Source organism: Falco naumanni, chromosome 15, assembly GCF_017639655.2.
Source record: "Falco naumanni isolate bFalNau1 chromosome 15, bFalNau1.pat, whole genome shotgun sequence".
Taxonomy (NCBI): domain Eukaryota; kingdom Metazoa; phylum Chordata; class Aves; order Falconiformes; family Falconidae; genus Falco; species Falco naumanni.
Genome location: NC_054068.1, coordinates 2,751,309 through 2,769,661, shown reverse-complemented (window position 1 = coordinate 2,769,661; position 18,353 = coordinate 2,751,309). Strand labels below are relative to the sequence as shown.

The 18,353-nt window shown below is 54.8% G+C and overlaps 1 protein-coding gene across 1 annotated transcript in view; it reads left to right on the top strand.

Annotated features, from left to right (window-relative positions):
* The first annotated feature begins 479 nt into the window (after positions 1 to 479).
* The window catches only part of JPH3 (junctophilin 3), a 57,671-nt gene continuing 39,797 nt past the window's right edge, over positions 480 to 18,353 (top strand). The window contains exons 1-2 of the mRNA XM_040615610.1: positions 480 to 1,154; positions 17,127 to 17,904. Of these exons, the coding sequence (XP_040471544.1) occupies positions 773 to 1,154; positions 17,127 to 17,904 (1,160 nt within the window). The 5' untranslated portion in view covers positions 480 to 772. The remainder of the gene's footprint in view (positions 1,155 to 17,126; positions 17,905 to 18,353) is intronic.

Sequence of the window (18,353 nt, the reverse complement as noted above, 5' to 3'; positions counted from 1 at the left end):
GCTGGGGGCGGGGGCGGGCGCGGGGGGGGCTGGGGACAGCGGCGGCGATGGCGGGTTGTTAGGGCGCGGGGTGGTGCGCGGCGCCAGGGCCGGAGCGGGAGCGGCTGGGCGAGCCGAGCGGGAGGGCGGCGGAGGCACCGCATTGCTGCTGCTGCTGCTGCTGCTGCTGCTGCCGCCGCTGGTGCTGAGCCCGCCGCGCCCGGCCCCGCCATGCCGCCGCGCCCGCCCCCCCCCGGCCCTGCGCCGGAGCCAGGCTGGGCGGCCGGGCAGCGCGGGCTGCGGGGCGCGGGGGCTCTGAGCCCGCCGGGCGGGGGGCGCGGGCGCCCGAGCGCGCCTCTCCCCTGGTTTTTCCTTTTCCTTCTCTTGGCATTTGGCCTCTTTTTTTTTTTTTTTTTTTTTTTTTTTTTTCCCCCCCCCCACCCCCGTTCCCTGCCTTGGATGGTTTTTAGGTGGAGTCGTTTGCACCAAAACCCAATAGCTGCTGCTGTTCTTGCTGCTATTTTTTTTTTTTTTTTTTTTTAATGATACTGTTTCCACAGCAGGGGAAGAGAGAACTGATCCTGAACATACTCCCAGAGAATGAATAATCACAAGAAACTGGCTTAAGCAGCTCCCTGGATCTGGTGCATGATTTTGATTGAGTTTGATTTTATTTGATTTTTTTTATTTTTATTTTTTCCCCGAGTCATCGTTCGCATTTTTTCTTTTTTTTTTTTTTCTTTTTTTTTTTTTTTTTTCACCTTTTGGGAGATTTGCAAACTGAATTACATGCATGTCCAGTGGGGGAAGGTTTAATTTTGACGATGGAGGGTCGTACTGTGGAGGCTGGGAGGACGGAAAGGCTCATGGCCACGGAATCTGTACTGGCCCAAAGGGTCAAGGTGAATATTCGGGCTCCTGGAGTCACGGCTTTGAGGTGCTGGGGGTCTACACTTGGCCCAGCGGCAACACTTACCAGGGCACCTGGGCGCAGGGCAAGCGCCATGGCATTGGCATGGAGAGCAAGGGGAAGTGGGTGTACAAAGGAGAGTGGACCCATGGATTTAAGGGACGGTACGGGGTCCGAGAATGCACTGGAAATGGGGCCAAGTACGAAGGCACCTGGAGCAATGGATTACAGGATGGCTACGGGACAGAGACCTACTCGGATGGAGGTAGGTGCTGCATTGATACCTTCCTGGCCGGGGCGGGCGGTGGGGTGGGGTGGGGGGTACCAGCCTCCGAACCAGGACCCTGGTTTTAGGCTGGAGTCTGTGAGTTTGCAACCTGCTAGCTTGGAGCGAGGGATGCTGGTACCCCACAGGAGATAAGGAACCAGCCCAGCATGGCATCAGCCCAGCTCTTTGCCACAGGTAGCCCCATATGTTAGCGGGTCTCTGGGCACCGTGTCCTCTCCCCACCCCCCACCTCTCCTTGACCAGGCTTTTTGGGGAGGGGAGTTGGCTGTGCTGGTGGGGGGATGCCCAGCTGTCGCCCAGGGGGCTCGGAGTGCGCGGTGGGCCAGGCTGTCGGGAGATGACCCAAGTTGCACATGGGATTCACAGTTTGGACTGCACCACTGGAACCTGTAGGATTTGCATCAAAGCAACGTGGGGCAGAGGGGAGGTGAGGGTGGGGGGGGGGGGGGATGCAGGGCAGGTGGGTGCAGCTCCTGTGCTGCAAATGCTTCCAGCGAGGGGCTGGGGTCTTTGCATGCCCTGCAGCCCCTCCGACCGCAGCCCCACACTTAATAATACTAGGCAAAAGACTTTAATTCAGGCAAGAGTCTTACATTCGTAGTTTACGGCTTAATGCTTAGCATAGGGGCTCAGAGGGATCACCAAAGCTATTCTCTGCCGTCAACACGGCTTAACGAGATGTTGAGGGGAAACTAGGATTAAATAAAAAACAAGAAAACCCAGTTGGAGCGATCACAAAAATTGCTGGGCTAACAAGCTTTAAGGCCGAACTAGGAGAAACAGCTGGTGCTCTGCTGTAAGTGGCTGTATCATCCTCTCTTCTCTTTTGTGGCTACTTCCAGCTGAATTGCCACCATAATACGCGGCGGGCCTACCTGCTGGCGGCCGGGGGCATTCGGCAGCGCTGCCCCCCCCTGTTTTGCTGGCAAACGTGTCTAGCTAAAGCGGGCTCTTGTTCTTTTTTAAGGCATTATCGTTTTCCAGGACTGCTACGTTAAGGGAATTGCAGCGTTGATGGGCTCCATCGCAGCCTTCCTGAAAGGTGCTGCAAGACCTTTCTCTAGAAAACCCAGTTTGCTGCTTTGTGGTTATACAGGGAAGCAAGATTAAACGTTACCTGCGGCTGCTCTTTTATGCTCTCAAAGGGAGAGGTGGAACGATCTCTTGATTATTTGTTTTAATGATAATTTTGTACCACTGGCTTTCTCCTGAAGGGAAATAGAGCTGCAACCTTTTGTTTTGGCTGCCTGGAATAATGCTGGGGTCTGAGCTGGAATCTGCCGGGTGTGTGTTTGCAAGCCATCGATAAATCCCAGCAGTCCTTCAGCTGAAAATAAAGCTTGGTCAGAGAATAATTGCTGTCCCCCACCTTCCAAGCAGTCAGGAGGGGATGTGGTGGTGGTGGTGGGGGGGGGGTTGCCGGCTCCCAACACCAGCGCTGTCTCCCTGTTCCCCTCCTGGCCCCCAGCCCCTGCCGGGGAGGTTTGCAGGAAGGCAGGCAGAAGTCTTGACAAACTACAGGTCTGGGAGGGCTGGGTGTTGCAGGGCTGGCCCTGGCCCTGGGCACCCACGTGCCCCCACCCCGGCACGCTCCCTGTCACCTGCAGCACAGTGGCTCTTTGGGAAACCCGGGGGGCATCTCCAGGCTGGGGTGGCTTACCAGCCTGTTTCATCATTTCTGAGAAACTACCAGAAGCAAAGAGAGTTTTCTTCCATCTTGTCAGGCCAGCCTGGTTTCTCGGTGTTTGGGGACGGAGAAGCTGTATTGCGTGTTTATCGTTTGAGGAGGAGGTTACGAGGGTCGGGGGGAGAAAAGGGCAGGGTCTGTAGCAAAATGCTCCCCCCACCCCGGGACTCTGCAAACTGTCCTAGGAGGAGGGGACAGCCGTGAAGGGGGATGCAGAGCGGTGGTACCCGTGGCTGAGCCCACCCCGCTGCTGGGGGCAGGGATGCCCTGTGCACACCCCAACCAGGCTCCTCCACACCAGCTTTGCCCGTGTCGCTTGGGCAGTCACCACGGAGGGGCTGAACCCTGCTGGAATTGCACTTCCACCAACTGGGCTGCAAGTACCCCGAGGCCACAGCCCTTTGCCAGTTGCCTGTCTTCATTTTGGGTGGAAAACACCAAAGTTGGGCATCTCAGGCCTTTTGGATACCGAACCTTGGTGAACTTTTGGGTACAAGAAGCCGGTGTGTACTGGAGCTCTGCTGGAAGGGTGGCTGCGTAGCTATGGCACAGGGGAGGCAACTGCTGGGAAGGATGTTTCTCATTAATCTATTCAAGTTATTACCTTCATCAAACTGAAGTATCCTAGAATCCTCGCCCCAGCATCTGTCACTTGCCACCCACAGATAAATATTCATCCCTTGCATTATTTTTTTTTAGCACATCAACCAGGGCTAGGGGATAGGTCCCTAAATGTGCAGCGAGGCTCAGGAAGCGCCCCAGAATTCATGGGTTTCGCTCCAGTTTTACCATTTCCTTGCACAATTGTGGGTGAGGGCAAAGCTCGACACTCCACCAACTGTTGCCAGCGCTATCTTGGGGAGCAAGGTTTTGCGTGACTGATGCGCATGTGTTGATGCATCGGGCTTGGATGTAGGGTACGGCATGTGGTGGCCCGAGCCGCATGGCCACCCCCCTGCCATCCTGGCTCCGCTCGCCGCCCTGGGTACCGTCCCCCCCCCACACCGGGTGCTCACGCCTGCCACGCGCACACGCATGCATGCTTCCCCCACATGCAGCTTGCAGATCTCACACCTCCCACGCGGACACACTCATCGCCATGCACACACGCCTCTCCTTCCCCACGCCGAGACGCCGCTGCGCCCCTCCGCGCGCATACCCACACGCACGTGGTCCTGCCCCCAGCCCAGCGCTCTCTGACCCAAACACGCGCTGGATGAACGCAAACCGTGTTCCCCTGGCCGTGCGGTTACATGTCCATCAATGCAAACCTGTCACACAAAGCCAAAATAAGCAAATACAGCCTGGCTGTTCCCCTAGAAGCCCACGCCTTGCCAAATCTCCCTGGCACTGTTGCACGCCTGACCCACGGTCCTGCACCTGCGGCACACGCCTGCACCATCCTGCCTTTCCCCTGCACGCATGCACTCACTCAGACCCCTGCAAACCATTCTGCTGCTGACATGTCCTTATCTTGCTGCCAAAAATCCCTGCCACCTCCTGCCCTGATCCAGAAGCACCCTGATATTACATAAACCGGGCTTCTGAGGATTGCTTCAGTCGGATGCTGGAGTTGCACCGTTCTTTTACTGGGCTTGATTCAGCCCAGCTCCAGGATGGGAGCAGGATTGCTCCCTTGCTTCAGGTGAAAGGGGCTGCATCCACCTGGATCAGCACCGATATGAGCTGGAGCCGCTGCCATCGCCCTTGCTGGAGCTTGGTGGAATCTCTTGGGAGCAGTGGGTTGGAGACCTCCCGTTGGAGACCCTCTCCTGAGCAGGTCTAGAGATCAAGAGACATCTCAGCTGGTTCCTGCCTTCCTGTAACTCCTCGGACACTTTGGAAATACTCAGTGATTGTGCCCTGGGGACAGGTTGGGTTGGAACTGCAGGCTTGCCGTGGCAGTCCTAGGGCTGTGGCTTGGGTTCAGCTGCTGGAACCGTGGCTGTGGAGCTGGATGAGATGGGGTGAATTAAGGAAGCCCCAAATCTGCTTTTGCCCTTTCCATCCCTGCCAACGCTTTTTCTCCTCCCTCCTCCTGTCCCCAGCTGGGCATTTGGGATCTGAGGCAGGACAGGGGCTCGGGCAGAGGACCAGCCCCTCTCCCAGGTCCCCACTGCCCAGCCAGCCCTCGGGGAACAGCTCGCAGTGATTCCTGGTGCTGGACGTGTCCGCAGTGTGTCGGGGCCGTGCCGGGTCCCTCCTGCTGCCAGCCCCTCGCCCCATCCCGGCTGCCCACGTGCTCCTTGTGGAGTTTCTTGGGAAGGCTACCCCAAAACGGATGGGCAGCCACATCGGGGTGTTCATCTTGTGTAATCCTCCGTGCCCACTCACCTAAATGAATCATCCCTTTGATAGGTGAGTGAAATATAATTAGTGTTTTCATTGTTAGCACCGTGTGAGTAGGCAAGTGGGTTTTCTTGGCCTGGGCTGGGAAATTTTCATGCTTTGCAAGCAATGGGTAGAGCAAAGTGGTGCGGTGGGAGCTGCTGGTGTGGGCTCTCTTGCAGGCTGTCCTGCCCAGGCAGGAGCTGCGGTGGCTCCATGCCCCACTTTTCCCACCTCTGCAGTGGCACCGGTGACACCTCCAGCCGCTCTCTTAGCAGGTGCGCTGGGAGCTACCGACCAAATGGCTTTGAAAGGCTTGAGGAGATGGAAACCATGAAACACTTTGCAAAAGCAGGCCCCTGGCAAGCTTAAAGAGCTGCTCTGGGGGGATGGACCAGGGATGCCGTGGGGGCACCTTGCCTGTCTGGGAAGGGGCCGCAGCCCCCTCCCCTGCGCTGAGAAGCGGTTTTGGATGAGCCACCACCGGCCAGCGCTGCCAAGGGCAGCGGCATCACCCAAGGGCTGCCTCGCGCCTCTCTCCGTACCAGGGTTTTTCACAGGTTCCTCTACAGCTGCAGGGAACCAACTAGCAAGGGCAAATTTCCACGCGATCTATTCATAGCGCGGATGTCAGAATTACCTTAAAAGTATCAGCTCTCGTCTTATTTTGCTGCCGGGAAGGAATTGTTGATGCACTTTAAACAGTGGGTGGAAACAAGCAAATACAAGTGCGCCCTGATCCCCGATCCTCCCAGTTCCTGCAGAATCCAGGCACAGCTGTATAGCTGGTCCTAACAACCCCCTCTAAGAACCTGGGAATGTGAAAAAAAGCGACAAGCTTGCTTTGTAACGTGTCTCACTACCTAGGTTTGGTACAGAAGGTGCTTGCAGTGCAACAGTGGTTATAGGAGAGCAGCAACTGAAACGTCGGGACCCACCGAACCTAGAAAAATGAATCAAAATGCTAAATGAAGATTCTGACCAGTCTCATTAAAAATAAATGATATGAACTCATGGTAATTACTGATCTCACTGGAACATGCTGCTTAGTTTCAGGTACAGCTCAGGACAGAGGAAGAAGGATTTTGACCCGGGGAAAAGTACCTGAGATAGAAACTGCCAGGCAGGCTTAGACCCTCACTCTATCTTCTTATTTCATCCAGCGCTTGATGCTCTGGCGGGTGGTGTAGGACCCCAACTTTGGGGCAACCTGACCCCCTTACACACCTCTCCCTGACCCGTAAGAGAGGGCCACTTAAGTCCTGAAGTACAATTTTCATATTCTTTCAGTGGGGATGCTGGGGTGGGTTTCTCATGGCTTTTAATGCAAATCTCAGGCTATTTGCATGTGATTTGATATCCCATGGGGCTCCTCGTGGTTGGGTGACATCTGCTCCTGTAGCTGAACATTTTTTTTCCTTGAAGCTCCAGCTTGTGGAATCATGTGATTTTTGCAAGATTTTCAGCTTCGTTTTTGAAGCAAGGTTTCCACTCAGACTATTGCAGAAAAGTCATTCTTACAGGCTTGGAAAGCAGCAGACAAGAGCTAAAAATGCTTTCTGCTCAAAAATGCCTGGATTTTTAAATGAACCTGATTAATTTTGAATGCTCTGAGTCAGGTAACGCTGATGTAATGAATGATCTGTATTAATGTAGGCACGACTTGAAGATACAGAAGCCAGGCAGGATGGGGTTGGTGATGGTCTTACAGGAGGCAACACCGTGGTTTAGCATCTCTCTTGTGAGATTTGGCAGTTTTTGCTTGTTTGGGGTCTGGCTTTTGCATTGACTGAAATCCTGACCAAGAAAGGATTTATTTACTTATTTCCCCCCCAGTAGTTTGCAATAGTTACAGGAGAGTCTTGATGACAGTTTGCCCCTGCAATAAGCTCTTTAACTTGTAGTTAAAGTATTGGCTAACAAAAAAAGGGGGGCTTCGAGAAGAAACCCACTTGAATGGCAAGTGTTTACATTTTGGGGTTTGATGTTGGCTTTTCAAAGAGAGGTTCTGGCCTTCGAATAAAAAATCCTTAAAAATTGCGATCGATGCATGAGCATTCCCTTAAAACAGCCACTCCTTTCCCAAAATTATTCCCTGAAGAGGTTCCACTTACTCTTAGCATACAGCAGAGCATCATGAATTTTCATGAATGAGTGAACAGCCAGAGCAAGGTCCCCAGGTTTGCAGATATTCGCACCGAGATGATCGCTGTAAAGAAACGATTCCCTGCTCAGGGCATCACTTTGGGTCTGCGAGGTGTTTCCCTGGACTGAGTAAGGGATTGATAATTTATTTCACAGGAAATAAATAAAACCCTGCTCTGGCCTTGTCCCGTCCTGTGGGATCCCTGCTCCTGGTGCAGCCTCCTATCTCCTCTCCACGGGGAGCTCAGCCCCATCCCACGCGGCTCAGCACCTCCCACACCTGGCCAGGGCTGCAGCCCCCCAAAACCTGGCGCCGACACACAGCGCAGTTTGTGAGCGCTGGAGAATCAGCCCTCACTCCCGTGAGCTCTGCTGAGAAATGGGGTGAGATCACAGAGTTTGCGAGGAGGATTAGAGTGCTGGAGGATTAACGGACTAAGCATTAGCCCGATTTCACTCTGCTTTGTGAGAGGAGCACATTAGCCGTAATAAAGGTGCTGAGTGATATGTTAATGTGTTTCATGCTCCTTATTCTAAAGCCTCATCCCGGTTTTGGCCCCAGTCGGTGGCCGAATCTGCCGGGATTCAGCTGCCCTGGGCAAGACCATGGGCCCCATTTCACCAAGGGATGATGCTCCCGACTTCCCCTGGCTTCTGCAGACCCGGCGCTTCCCACTCCCAGGCAGACTAGAAATTTCTTTCTTGAGTTCTTTCCTTTTGAAAAACTGTATTTCCCCTGACTCCAGGACCTGATACCTTAATAAAAATTGTGACTGGTCCGAGGTGTGTTGTAAGCCCCATCAGAATTAACGACGCCGAGATCTGATTGTCATTAAAATGGTTTGAAGCTTTCCTCCGAATGCCGGCTGGAAAAGGCAATTACTAGTGAAAGCAAACAGGCTTGGGGAAGCAGGAGATACAGAAGCAATGAGAAAGAAGAGGGGGAGGATGCTTAGGATGGAGTTGCGTTTCCCTGCACATGGTGGAGAGCAAATCGAGATTTTCCCCCTCGAAGCAAATAGCCAAAACATCTGGGAAGCCGTTGTCCGGTGACCCCGAGCCCAGTCGTGGGTTTGGGGGGATGCTCCTCTCGCAGGTGTCACCTGAGCTGAGTTTCCATGTGTGATTTTTCCTGGAGTGGTTTCTCCTTTGATATTATAAGGGCAAGTATTCAGCCCTGGCCAGTCCCTGTGGAAAATGGCTTCATTCCTGCAGCTGGAATCTTCAGAGGTGGGACATCACCTTCAGGGCTTTGCCATGTTCCCTGCCCCATGGCAGGAGGAGGCACACGCCTCGGTTTGTTGGAGGAGTTTGTCCTCCATCTCGCTCTGTGCCTCAGTTTTCCATCTGTAAGTGCAAATATCAGCTGTCCTTGCGATACCGTGACGCACATTACTGTTTGCCAACAAGGGAGGCAGCTTCATTCTGCTGATCTCCTGATTGCAAGGTATCTTTGGGGCGAGCATCGTGGCAATGAGAATATAAAGGACTCCCTGTGTTTCGGACAGGGCTCATACCCCTTAGGTGAGCATTCTTGCCACGTGTGAACCTGCCTTTCAGGTGGTTTTCCCTGTGGAGAAGGGTGAAACAATCCCTGTTATTTCAGCCAGAGTTACTTTACGTTGTTATCTGCATCCACCGTGGAGGAGGCAGGTTCCCTGGCTGTGGCGCGAGGCTGTATAAACCCGTCTCCTCTCCCCAGCCCCCGGCTTTTGCTCCTGCAGAGGTGCCCAGCGAGGCGCTGGCTCTGCCGTGGCCAGCCTGGCACCCATCTCTACCTGTTTGCCAAGTGATCTCCTATGATGCATCATCCAAACCCAACGGCTCCACCGGGTTGTTTCCTTAGGTGGAGGCTCCCTGCCATTTAGCTTTTAAAAGTGCGAGCTAACCATGCAGACGGGAGCTGCAGGCTGATTTGTTGAGCCCCAGCAACACACTTGGTGCTGCCCAGCATGCAGGCGGTAGCGGAGCAGCCCATGACAGCTCCAGTCCTCTCTTTTCTCTGCTCTTCTCTTCTCCCTTCTCCTTTCCCTCTTCCCCTTCTCTCCTCCGTGGATACCTCGACCTCACTGTGCCCATCATGTCCGTATCCATCCACCCTCGCATTAAGCGATATGACTAACATCCATCACGTGTTCGTGCCTGCAGATTATATTTGCATACTCAAAAATCCATACTTTATTTCTTCCCCTGTGTAAGCAGTTACCAGAGCATATTTTTGGCAAATTAGCAGCCACAGCAGAAGCATCTGACTGTGTTTTTAGCAGGGCTTGGTGATGGTCAGGGACATGGAGAGCCTTGGCAGGGCTGGGGAGGAGGCGATTTGCCGCTGATGCCGTATCCGTGCGGCACTGCACACATGCGCCGTCACCGATTCCCACCTTTCGTGGGGGGCAATGCAAGCGGTGAGTCCTGGCCCTCCATCTCAGGCCTGTGTGGGATTTAGGTGAGCATCTGGGGGACAACTGCTGCTTTCTGACTAGCAGCTGAGGGCAGGGCAGGGAATGCAAGTCACCCAGCGCAGTGAAGTCTTGGCAGGAAACATGCACCCACGTGCGTGCTCAGGAGGACCCACACATGCAGGTAGCGTGTTTGGGGGGCACGTCTTTACCAGCAAGGCCCCCTGAGACATCAGAGCTGGGGTGGCTGACAAGGACGTCCCCATCATCACACCATCAGGACCGAGGCTGAATTAGCATCCTCCAGTCCTCTTTTCTCTCGTACGTCTTTTTGGGATAGATGTTTCTGAGATGCTCAACATGGTTTGTGCATGAATCCTCCCTGGGCCACTCTGATATGCAATAGCTGGAAAGTGAGATCTGTAAAACTTGCTCCTGTCATAATTCAAGAGACCGGCCTAATTATTGCCATCAGACGTCTTTAATTAATATGCTGCAGAGTTCGGTGATAAGAGGGGGGGGGGGTGAGCATACCAGGCAGGATCCTGCGCGAGATAAACTAGCAATTTGCAAGACCTAATTACTTCGGGTTGCTTTGGAAAAGTGGACAGGCACTTCAGACCAATCAGACCTTGTTCCCAAATTTCACTGAGTGGCAAAAGCGAGCTGGGAGGTTTGGATCGCTGCTATTGCCGAGCACAGTCACCATCACCGGCAGATCTGGCTGTGCTTCAGGGATTGGGCAGAGGCCCCAGAGGAACCTGCCCTTTGGAGCCTTCTGCTCCCACCATCCCTGACAGCCAGGGTAGCTGCGCCCACGTTGCTGATTATTTTAGCTAATCTGGGAATACCTTGCATTGACCTGTGAGAGTGAGTTATTCGTGGGGTTTTTAACTCAGCGTTAGTGATGAGTAGGGAATATTTTTCGAAGCATTTGACTTTTTCCGAGGTCACGTTGTGGTAATAATATGTATGTGTCCACGGGCCTCAAAACACTTTACAACATCCTGAATAACTGCTTAAATTTCTCCGTAGAGAAACCAAAGTGGAGCAAGGCAGGGCAGGTCTGTGCAGACCTCCCCGTGCGCTTTGCCCCGTGTGCTTGCCAAGGGTTTCATCCTGCAGGATGCAGAACCAGCCGTCTCAGTTCAGGAAAAGCCTTCAGCCCCTAAAGCTGGTACTTAATGGTGTTCCTGGACTGAGGCCAGAGGACTCAGCAGCCTGCAAAATGCCAAATCCTTGGGCATGGGGGGGAGGGAGGGAAGAGAATGCAGCTATTCCAACCCCCAAAATCCTGACTTCTGTTGCCTTCCAACACCATGGTGAAGATGGACCAGGCTTGCATCCAAGTGGATGATCCCACCTTGGGCCAAGGGAAGCCCCACGTATGTTGCTGGGCTGTGAGCAGCCCATCCTCCTCCCTTGGGGCTTCTCTCCATATCGTTTAAAATCCGCCTATTGCTCCAGTGTGCCCTAAGGGAATTCCCGGTGCTGCTGATTTGTCTGAAGGCTGGACTCCCCTGGGCATCGTTGTTGTCTCCACCATCTCTCAGTGAGCAGAAGAGAACCATGGGTGCCAGGCAGCCCCGCAGCTTCCACCCTCCGGCATTTCTCACCTTCACCTGCTGAGCGCAAGGCTGTGAGCAACCTCCGTCTGGGCCAGAAAGGCCGTTTTCTAGATGTTTCGGGTCCCCTTTCCCTCTCCATCACTCTCTTCTGTGCAAAAAGCACTTGGTATGGAGACAAATGATGTCAATGAAGTGACTCTTCTTCTTGCCCAAGGCTTCAGCCCAGTGTGCTGCGTGTGAGAAGAACAAATCATGAGCTGGTTGCCTCTTCCTATCCATGGTGAAGATCTCATCTGCAAGAGGGGGCAGCTCCCTTGGCAGTCCTGGGCCAACGAGCATCCACGTGAGCCCCGCCGCAGTGGCGGTACCCTGTGGGAGATGAGCTGGAGACAGGGATCAGTCTCCTCCTTCCCTGCTTCCCAGGAAAATCCCCAAAAACTCTTTGGCAGAGCCAAGGAAATGAACGGAAATCCGTCATTCTTCCTGGTGTCCGTAATGCCTCAGATCCTCCCGGAGCACTTTGCAAATAGGAGCTAATTAGTCTTCCCAATAGCCAGCTGAATTGCCGGAGTGCTGCTGCATTATCCCTGTTTCCAGCAGGGAGCACGGAGGTGCAGAGGTTGCACCCAGCCATCTCCCTGCTGGTTTTGCACGGGGTCCCACTTGCCTCCCCGTTTCTGCAAGGTGCAAACCAGAGCGAACCCTGATTTTGGGGATTTTGGCATTAATGGGACAACAAGAGCAGCCCTGAAGACTCTCTGCTTTCTTCCGAGAATGAATTTTAGCCTCCTGAGCCAAATGCTGAGAAAGTGCTGAATAACTGCAACACATTAGATTACTTTTTGTTACTTGTCATTTCTCAAAACATATGATCTTCTGCTGGAGAATCGGGAATGATGCATCGGAGGCCACTGACTTCCCGCTTTCTGCTTTCAGCCTGGCTGGCTCCAGCCAAGGATGAGGCTCCGCACGGTCCTCAAGGCAATGGAAATTCCTGCAGGAGTTTTAAAAGCCATTTGGAAACAACCCAGCAGCCTTGCTCCAAGGGCAGTGAGCCAAAAAACCCCAAACCCCAGGCTTGAGAACACAAGTGAGAGTGACCAACAACTGCATTACCCATTTTCTTCTCTCCATGTTTCCATTCCATCCCAAATTTCCCTCTCTTTCCCGTGAGCCCATTCCCTTTCTCACACTCCATCTGCTGTTTCCGAAAGAGGAATATTCTTGCCCATCCATCTCTCAGAACGACCTCAGTTATTTTCTCCTAGCCTCAGGTTCTGCCCTTCCTCTCCTTATCTGTGCCCTGCACATGGGCACGCACATGGGCACATCCCCACCTCTTCTTGGCATCACCTTTGTCTTGGCCAAATCCTGCTGGAGCAATTACACCAACAGTCACGAAATCTTCCCCAGGGTAAAACCGCGGCGAGCGAGAGCACAACCTGTTTATTCCCTCGGGCTCCGATTTTTCTGCAAAATTCGCATACTCCGGGCAGGATCAGGCTCTCTTTTCATCAGGATCATGGTGATGGCTGAGATTTCTTGGCTTGGCTGTCCAGTGCTCTCCTATCGAGCGTCTGCTCTTGTCCACGACTTGCACCCAGCCCTACCCCCGGCCGCACAGCCGCACGATGCTGCCCTGGCCATGTAATTGATGCTGCATTTTCCCTGATGCAATCACCCCATTAATCTCATGCAATTAATGCTTCAGGAAGCATTTTGCAAATATTGATAGTAAAGAAAGAGCTACAATGCAGAAGTGGCTGCAGCTTCGGTTGTATTACCGTAGTAAGTCACAAATTACCCAGCTCAGGATGATTTTTCTTTTTCTTTCTGCATCCAAGACTTTCTTGGCTGCTCTTTGTCCTTTTTACCCAGTGCAAAAGGGCCATACCGAAGAGGGATGGATATTTGTGGCATCTTGGAGGCATGCGTAAGACACCTGCACGGCTGGGGGAAGAAGGTTGGCACATTTTCCTCCCCAGCAATTCTCCTTCATCACGGTGGCTTTGCCCCTTTTGCCCAGGACCCCGGCTTGGGCGATGCAACCAGCCTGTGGGCAGGGCTGCAGCAGCGCTGACCTCTTCCCTGCTGCCCATCCCCACGGAGGCACGTTCCCCTCTGTCACACATGGTTAAAAGAAGCATCTGCTCTTCTGCCCTGAGCCCGGGAGGTGCTCAGCTCTCTACACTGAAGGCCTGGAGGCCCTCCGTTCAGCACATCAGCCTGGAGACCTTTCACATCAGCCTCATCCTGTCACACCCAGCCCCATCCTAAGGTCCCCACTGCCGGCGCTTCCCGTTGCACGCTCCCGTTTCAGCTCCCACCTCTGACACAGCTATAGACACATGGAGTGCAAAATGATGAAATCCTGTTTCCTCTGCAGGGAGAAAGAGTCTCCTGGCTCCTTGTGAGATTAAGCTTTGTGCATATATCTGCAAATGTTAGGGGGCAGGGGTTAAGCAGAGCAGTGCAAGGGGAGGAGGTGACAGTGCTTAGCAATGCAGATCAGATGGCTCTGAGACCTTCCAGTATTCATGGCCAAATCCTGGGATATTTAGGGGTTTAAAACATAATGAAGTCGGATGAAGGAAGGAGTGCTGTTTAGGTGAGGAAGGACGGATTAACTCAGCTCGCTGGAAGGAAGCTCTTTGATCTGCTGGTGGCCATATATCTTGGTGACCATCGGGGAGGTGACCATGCCCTCCTAGGCAATCTGCAGAGGTAATCCATGCTGCCGCATCCGTGCATCCAGCAGGGAAGCAATCAGGAGAGCAGCAACACCCATGAGAGCAGATTTGGGGTCTGGGTTTTGCTCTCTTGGGAGTTGCTGCATGATGCTGGGAGGGGAGCAGCAGGACAGACTGGCTGGCTGGGATGGCTCCCCTAGTCCTTGCATCCTCTGCTTAGAAAAATCAGCCTTGCTGAGGAGATGCAGAGATTGTTCCTGGCAGCCGTGCAATTCTAGGAGTAGGTTTTAAGGCCATGCAAGGATGAGAGCTTCCCGGGCACCTCTTCCTTGCTGGCGACACGCACAGGCGCTCGCTGCAGCTGTAACCTGCTGTGACCAATTTGCCGCCTCTGCTCCAGCTGAGATGTGCTGTCATGCCTGCTCCAAGAGCGCTTTGTTCTGCTCTTTGCCATCGCCTCTGGTTTTCAGCAAAGGGCTGTGCTTGCTTCACAGTGCTTTGGTTTAATCTGGGGGTTTTTTCTTTTTTTTTTCAGCTGCAGATTTGCTAGGAGATTGGGAGGTCAAGGCACCCGCCTGGGGCCAGAGACCGAGTCAAGGGATGCAGCCAAGGGAAAGGGAGTGCAGGGCTCGGGCAGGGCAGGCTCCGGCGGATCTCATATGGGACCTTTTCTCTCTGTCCCCTTGGCATCTTTCCCTGAAAGCCACTGAAACCATCTCTAGGGGAAACAGGAGGCTAAGCACGGTGCGAGGGCATCCCGGGACGTGCTGGGGCTTCCTTTTGCAGGGGTGCTCGGGGTGTTGGGGGAAATCTCTCTCAGGCATCTGCTGTCCAGCACGCCCAGTATGTTGTCGTGATGAGATGATCTGGGAAGGAGCCAGCAAGGGGAGCGAGATGTTGCCAGGTCTGCAGGTGATCGACGGACAGCTTGGTGGGCTCTCCTCTGCCACGGGTGTCGTTCCAGGGTGCCGCGGGGCATGGGGAGCTGTGGGTGCACGGCATCGGTTGTTGCCTGTTCTTGTGGACACCGAAGTGGACTGCAGCAGGGCAAGGCAAGCTCACTGCTCAAACCCAACCACAGGACACGTCTGGTGTCTCCGCTGAGCTGTTTGCCAGCCATCTTGCCAGTTGTTCCCCATTCTTCTCCCTGCCGGCACTGCCACCACCTCCTTGCCCTGCCCCAGCGGTACCTGCCGTAATCCCGGTGCTCTGCCTCCCTCCCCAGTGCTAATCCTATAAACCCTTGGTAAATCCTGCCCACCTGGCCCTGCCTCTCCATGTCCCTTCTCCAAGGCAGTCTTCCCGGGGTCCCCCAGCTTGGGGCTGGCATTTTTTTCCGGTGCACAAGGCTGTCACCCAGGTAAGGTAGCACCTCGGGGGGCTTGCTTGCATCGGAGCACTGGGAAGGATGCCCGAGCCCCGGCGGATTATTGCAAAGTGCTGTTGGCTGTTAGATAAGACAGCTGATGCACCCCAAAATATGCCCGGGGGCTGGTTTCATCCTTTTGGGAAGCAGTTGGCACGCTCAGTGTGAGCCGCTCCATCCCGCATCCGCCTCCAGAGCTCCCCTGGGTATCCCCAGGGACTGGGCAGTGGAAACCCTGAAGGGAGTGCGGGGGGTGGCATCGGGATGAGGGATGAAACGGAGCAAAAGGACGTGTAGCTGTCGGGTTGGGATCGCTCCTTGGAGTGAGAGCGGCGTTCACCTGGGCTGGGGATGGGCATGGCCAGCTCAGCCTGTTCTTAATAATCCTTTCTGCTGGGCTGTTGGGAAACGTTGGAAGGGAAAACACTGCAGCAAGGTGGATAGGTCTCAGGGAGCAACATTTTTGCAGCCAAGAGAGCTGGCTTAGGTGGACCCAACGGGTTGCTCTTGTCTACAAATCGCGGCCTGATTGCTGAGGGCGAGGAGGATCCTGTGCAGAGAGGGGATGGAAAGCCTTTATCACACTGAGCTGGTGGTAATCATCTGGGTCGTTTTCATGGGGGCCATTTCGGTCTGATTCGCACAGGGTTCACCATTTCAGCAGGTCTGTTTTAAGACTCCCTTCGTGCGCGGGAGCGGGGCTGGCACCAAGGGAGGCCCCGACGCTGCGAGGTGCTGCCTGTGCCTGTCCTGGTGCAGGGCTCTGCTCTGCGCATCGCTGGCAGGGGAGGGGAGGCAGCAGGGCAGCCCGGGGCTGGGACCAGCCACAGCATCCCAGCAGCATCCCAGCAGCATCAGTGCCAGACAAGGAGCCGTCCTCGGGCTCATCAGTCTGCCCCGCAAGGCTTAGATGGGCGGTGAATCACTGCATCTTCAGCTAGTTCAGAAAAGATTAAGCCAACCTAAGGATAAAAACAAGCCCCGCAGTTTAAACAGCTGGGATAAAAAAAACCCAAACGTGCCAGTCACCGAGCTCCAGGAGAGGGAGGGATTATAAACCCGGGCAGACTATACCGCACATTTTGGTGCACAGGGCAGGCGTGATGCTCCGGCTGCGCTTCCTGGGCTGGGTGGGTTTCTGGTGTCTCCATTCCCAGTGCTGTGGTGAGGTCCCATGTGCATTTCATCCCACTGTTGTGGGCTCCACCAAGTGCCCACGCAAATGTAGGTGTTCAAACAGGAGCACGTTCCGAGGAGAATAACCAAATGGATCTCTCCCCGTGTGACCTTTATTTCTATAGGGCCACTCCCTTCCGCTACGCGACGGATAAAAGGCACTATGTATATAAATAAATGCATTTTAATATACCGACCGCTTTGATCACTGCCAGCAGCACGGACGGGATCAGAGTCTGTTCCTGAATAACGATTCCCCTTCCCCGTCTCCCCGCTCCCTTCCCTTTCAAATCAGGGGCTGATCTAATGGGCAGCTCCTCGAAGCATCGCCCCGTGCTCGGTGATGCCTTGGCTGGTTCCTGGTGTTTCCACGCTGCAGCTGGAGTGCATGCCTGCAGTCCAACCAAGACGTTATGTTTTCCTCCCACAGCGTGACATTATGGTCCTTGTCACAGAGGTGGGACAGGGATCCAGAGCGGCTCTTTGCTGCTCCTGCTAACGAAGAGCTCGCGGAGAAGCTTGATGCCATTAGCAGCCCACAGGATGCCGTGCCATGAAACCCCTCTTTGCTTTTGTCTCCTCTTCCTAGGGACATACCAGGGCCAGTGGGTCGGAGGGATGCGCCAGGGTTACGGCGTCCGGCAGAGCGTTCCCTACGGCATGGCTGCGGTTATCAGGTCACCCCTGAGGACGTCCATCAACTCCCTGCGCAGCGAGCACACCAACGGCACGGCGCTGCACCCCGACTCCTCGCCGGCAGTAGCCGGCAGCCCTGCCGTCTCCCGGGGTGGCTTCGTCCTCATGGCCCACAGTGACGCCGAGATCCTCAAGAGCAAGAAGAAGGGCATCTTCCGGCGGTCGCTGCTGAGTGGGCTCAAGCTCCGTAAGTCCGAGTCCAAGAGCTCTTTGGCCAGCCAGCGGAGCAAGCAGAGCTCTTTCCGGAGCGAGGCCGGGATGAGCACGGTCAGTTCCACCGCCAGCGACATCAACTCCACCATCAGCCTGGGCGAGGGCGAAGCCGAGCTCTCCGTCATTGAAGATGACATCGATGCCACCACCACCGAGATCTACGTCGGCGAGTGGAAGAACGACAAGCGGTCGGGCTTCGGGGTGAGCCAGCGCTCGGACGGGCTGAAGTACGAGGGAGAATGGGCCAACAACAAGCGCCACGGCTACGGCTGCATGACCTTCCCCGACGGCACCAAGGAGGAGGGCAAGTACAAGCAGAACATCCTGGTCAGCGGCAAGAGGAAGAACCTCATCCCGCTGCGGGCCAGCAAGATCCGCGAGAAGGTGGATCGGGCCGTGGAGGCGGCGGAGCGGGCGGCCACCATCGCCAAGCAGAAAGCGGAGATCGCGGCATCCAGGTAAGGTGGTCCCTGTCCTGGTGCGGCACCTCGGCTGGGGTCCTGCCCCGACAGCTGCGGTTTGATGGGAGAGGTAGGATAAGACTTTTTGCAGTAGCAGGTGCGGGGGGGGGGGGGGTTATTTTATGGAAGGTGCTGGAGGCAGGCAGGTGCCACGGTGGGCATCTGCTGGTGCAGGCAGCAGTCAGTGCTATCTGGACTCCAAAGCGGGAGCGGGCAGCATCCCACAAAGCCAGGCTGCCGAGCATGCCCAGGCTTCACGGGTGGTGTTCAAAATGGGGTGAAATGTTCCTTGGCTGACTCCGAGCGGGCTGTGGGTGCAGGACCTTCCCAAACCAGCTGGCAAGGCCACGCGGGGTCACCCAGAGCCGTGCATTCACTGCAGCCTGTGCAAGGGGTGGTTGCACCATGGTGAGACTGCGCTTGTGGGTCACGGTGTGGGGCTCACA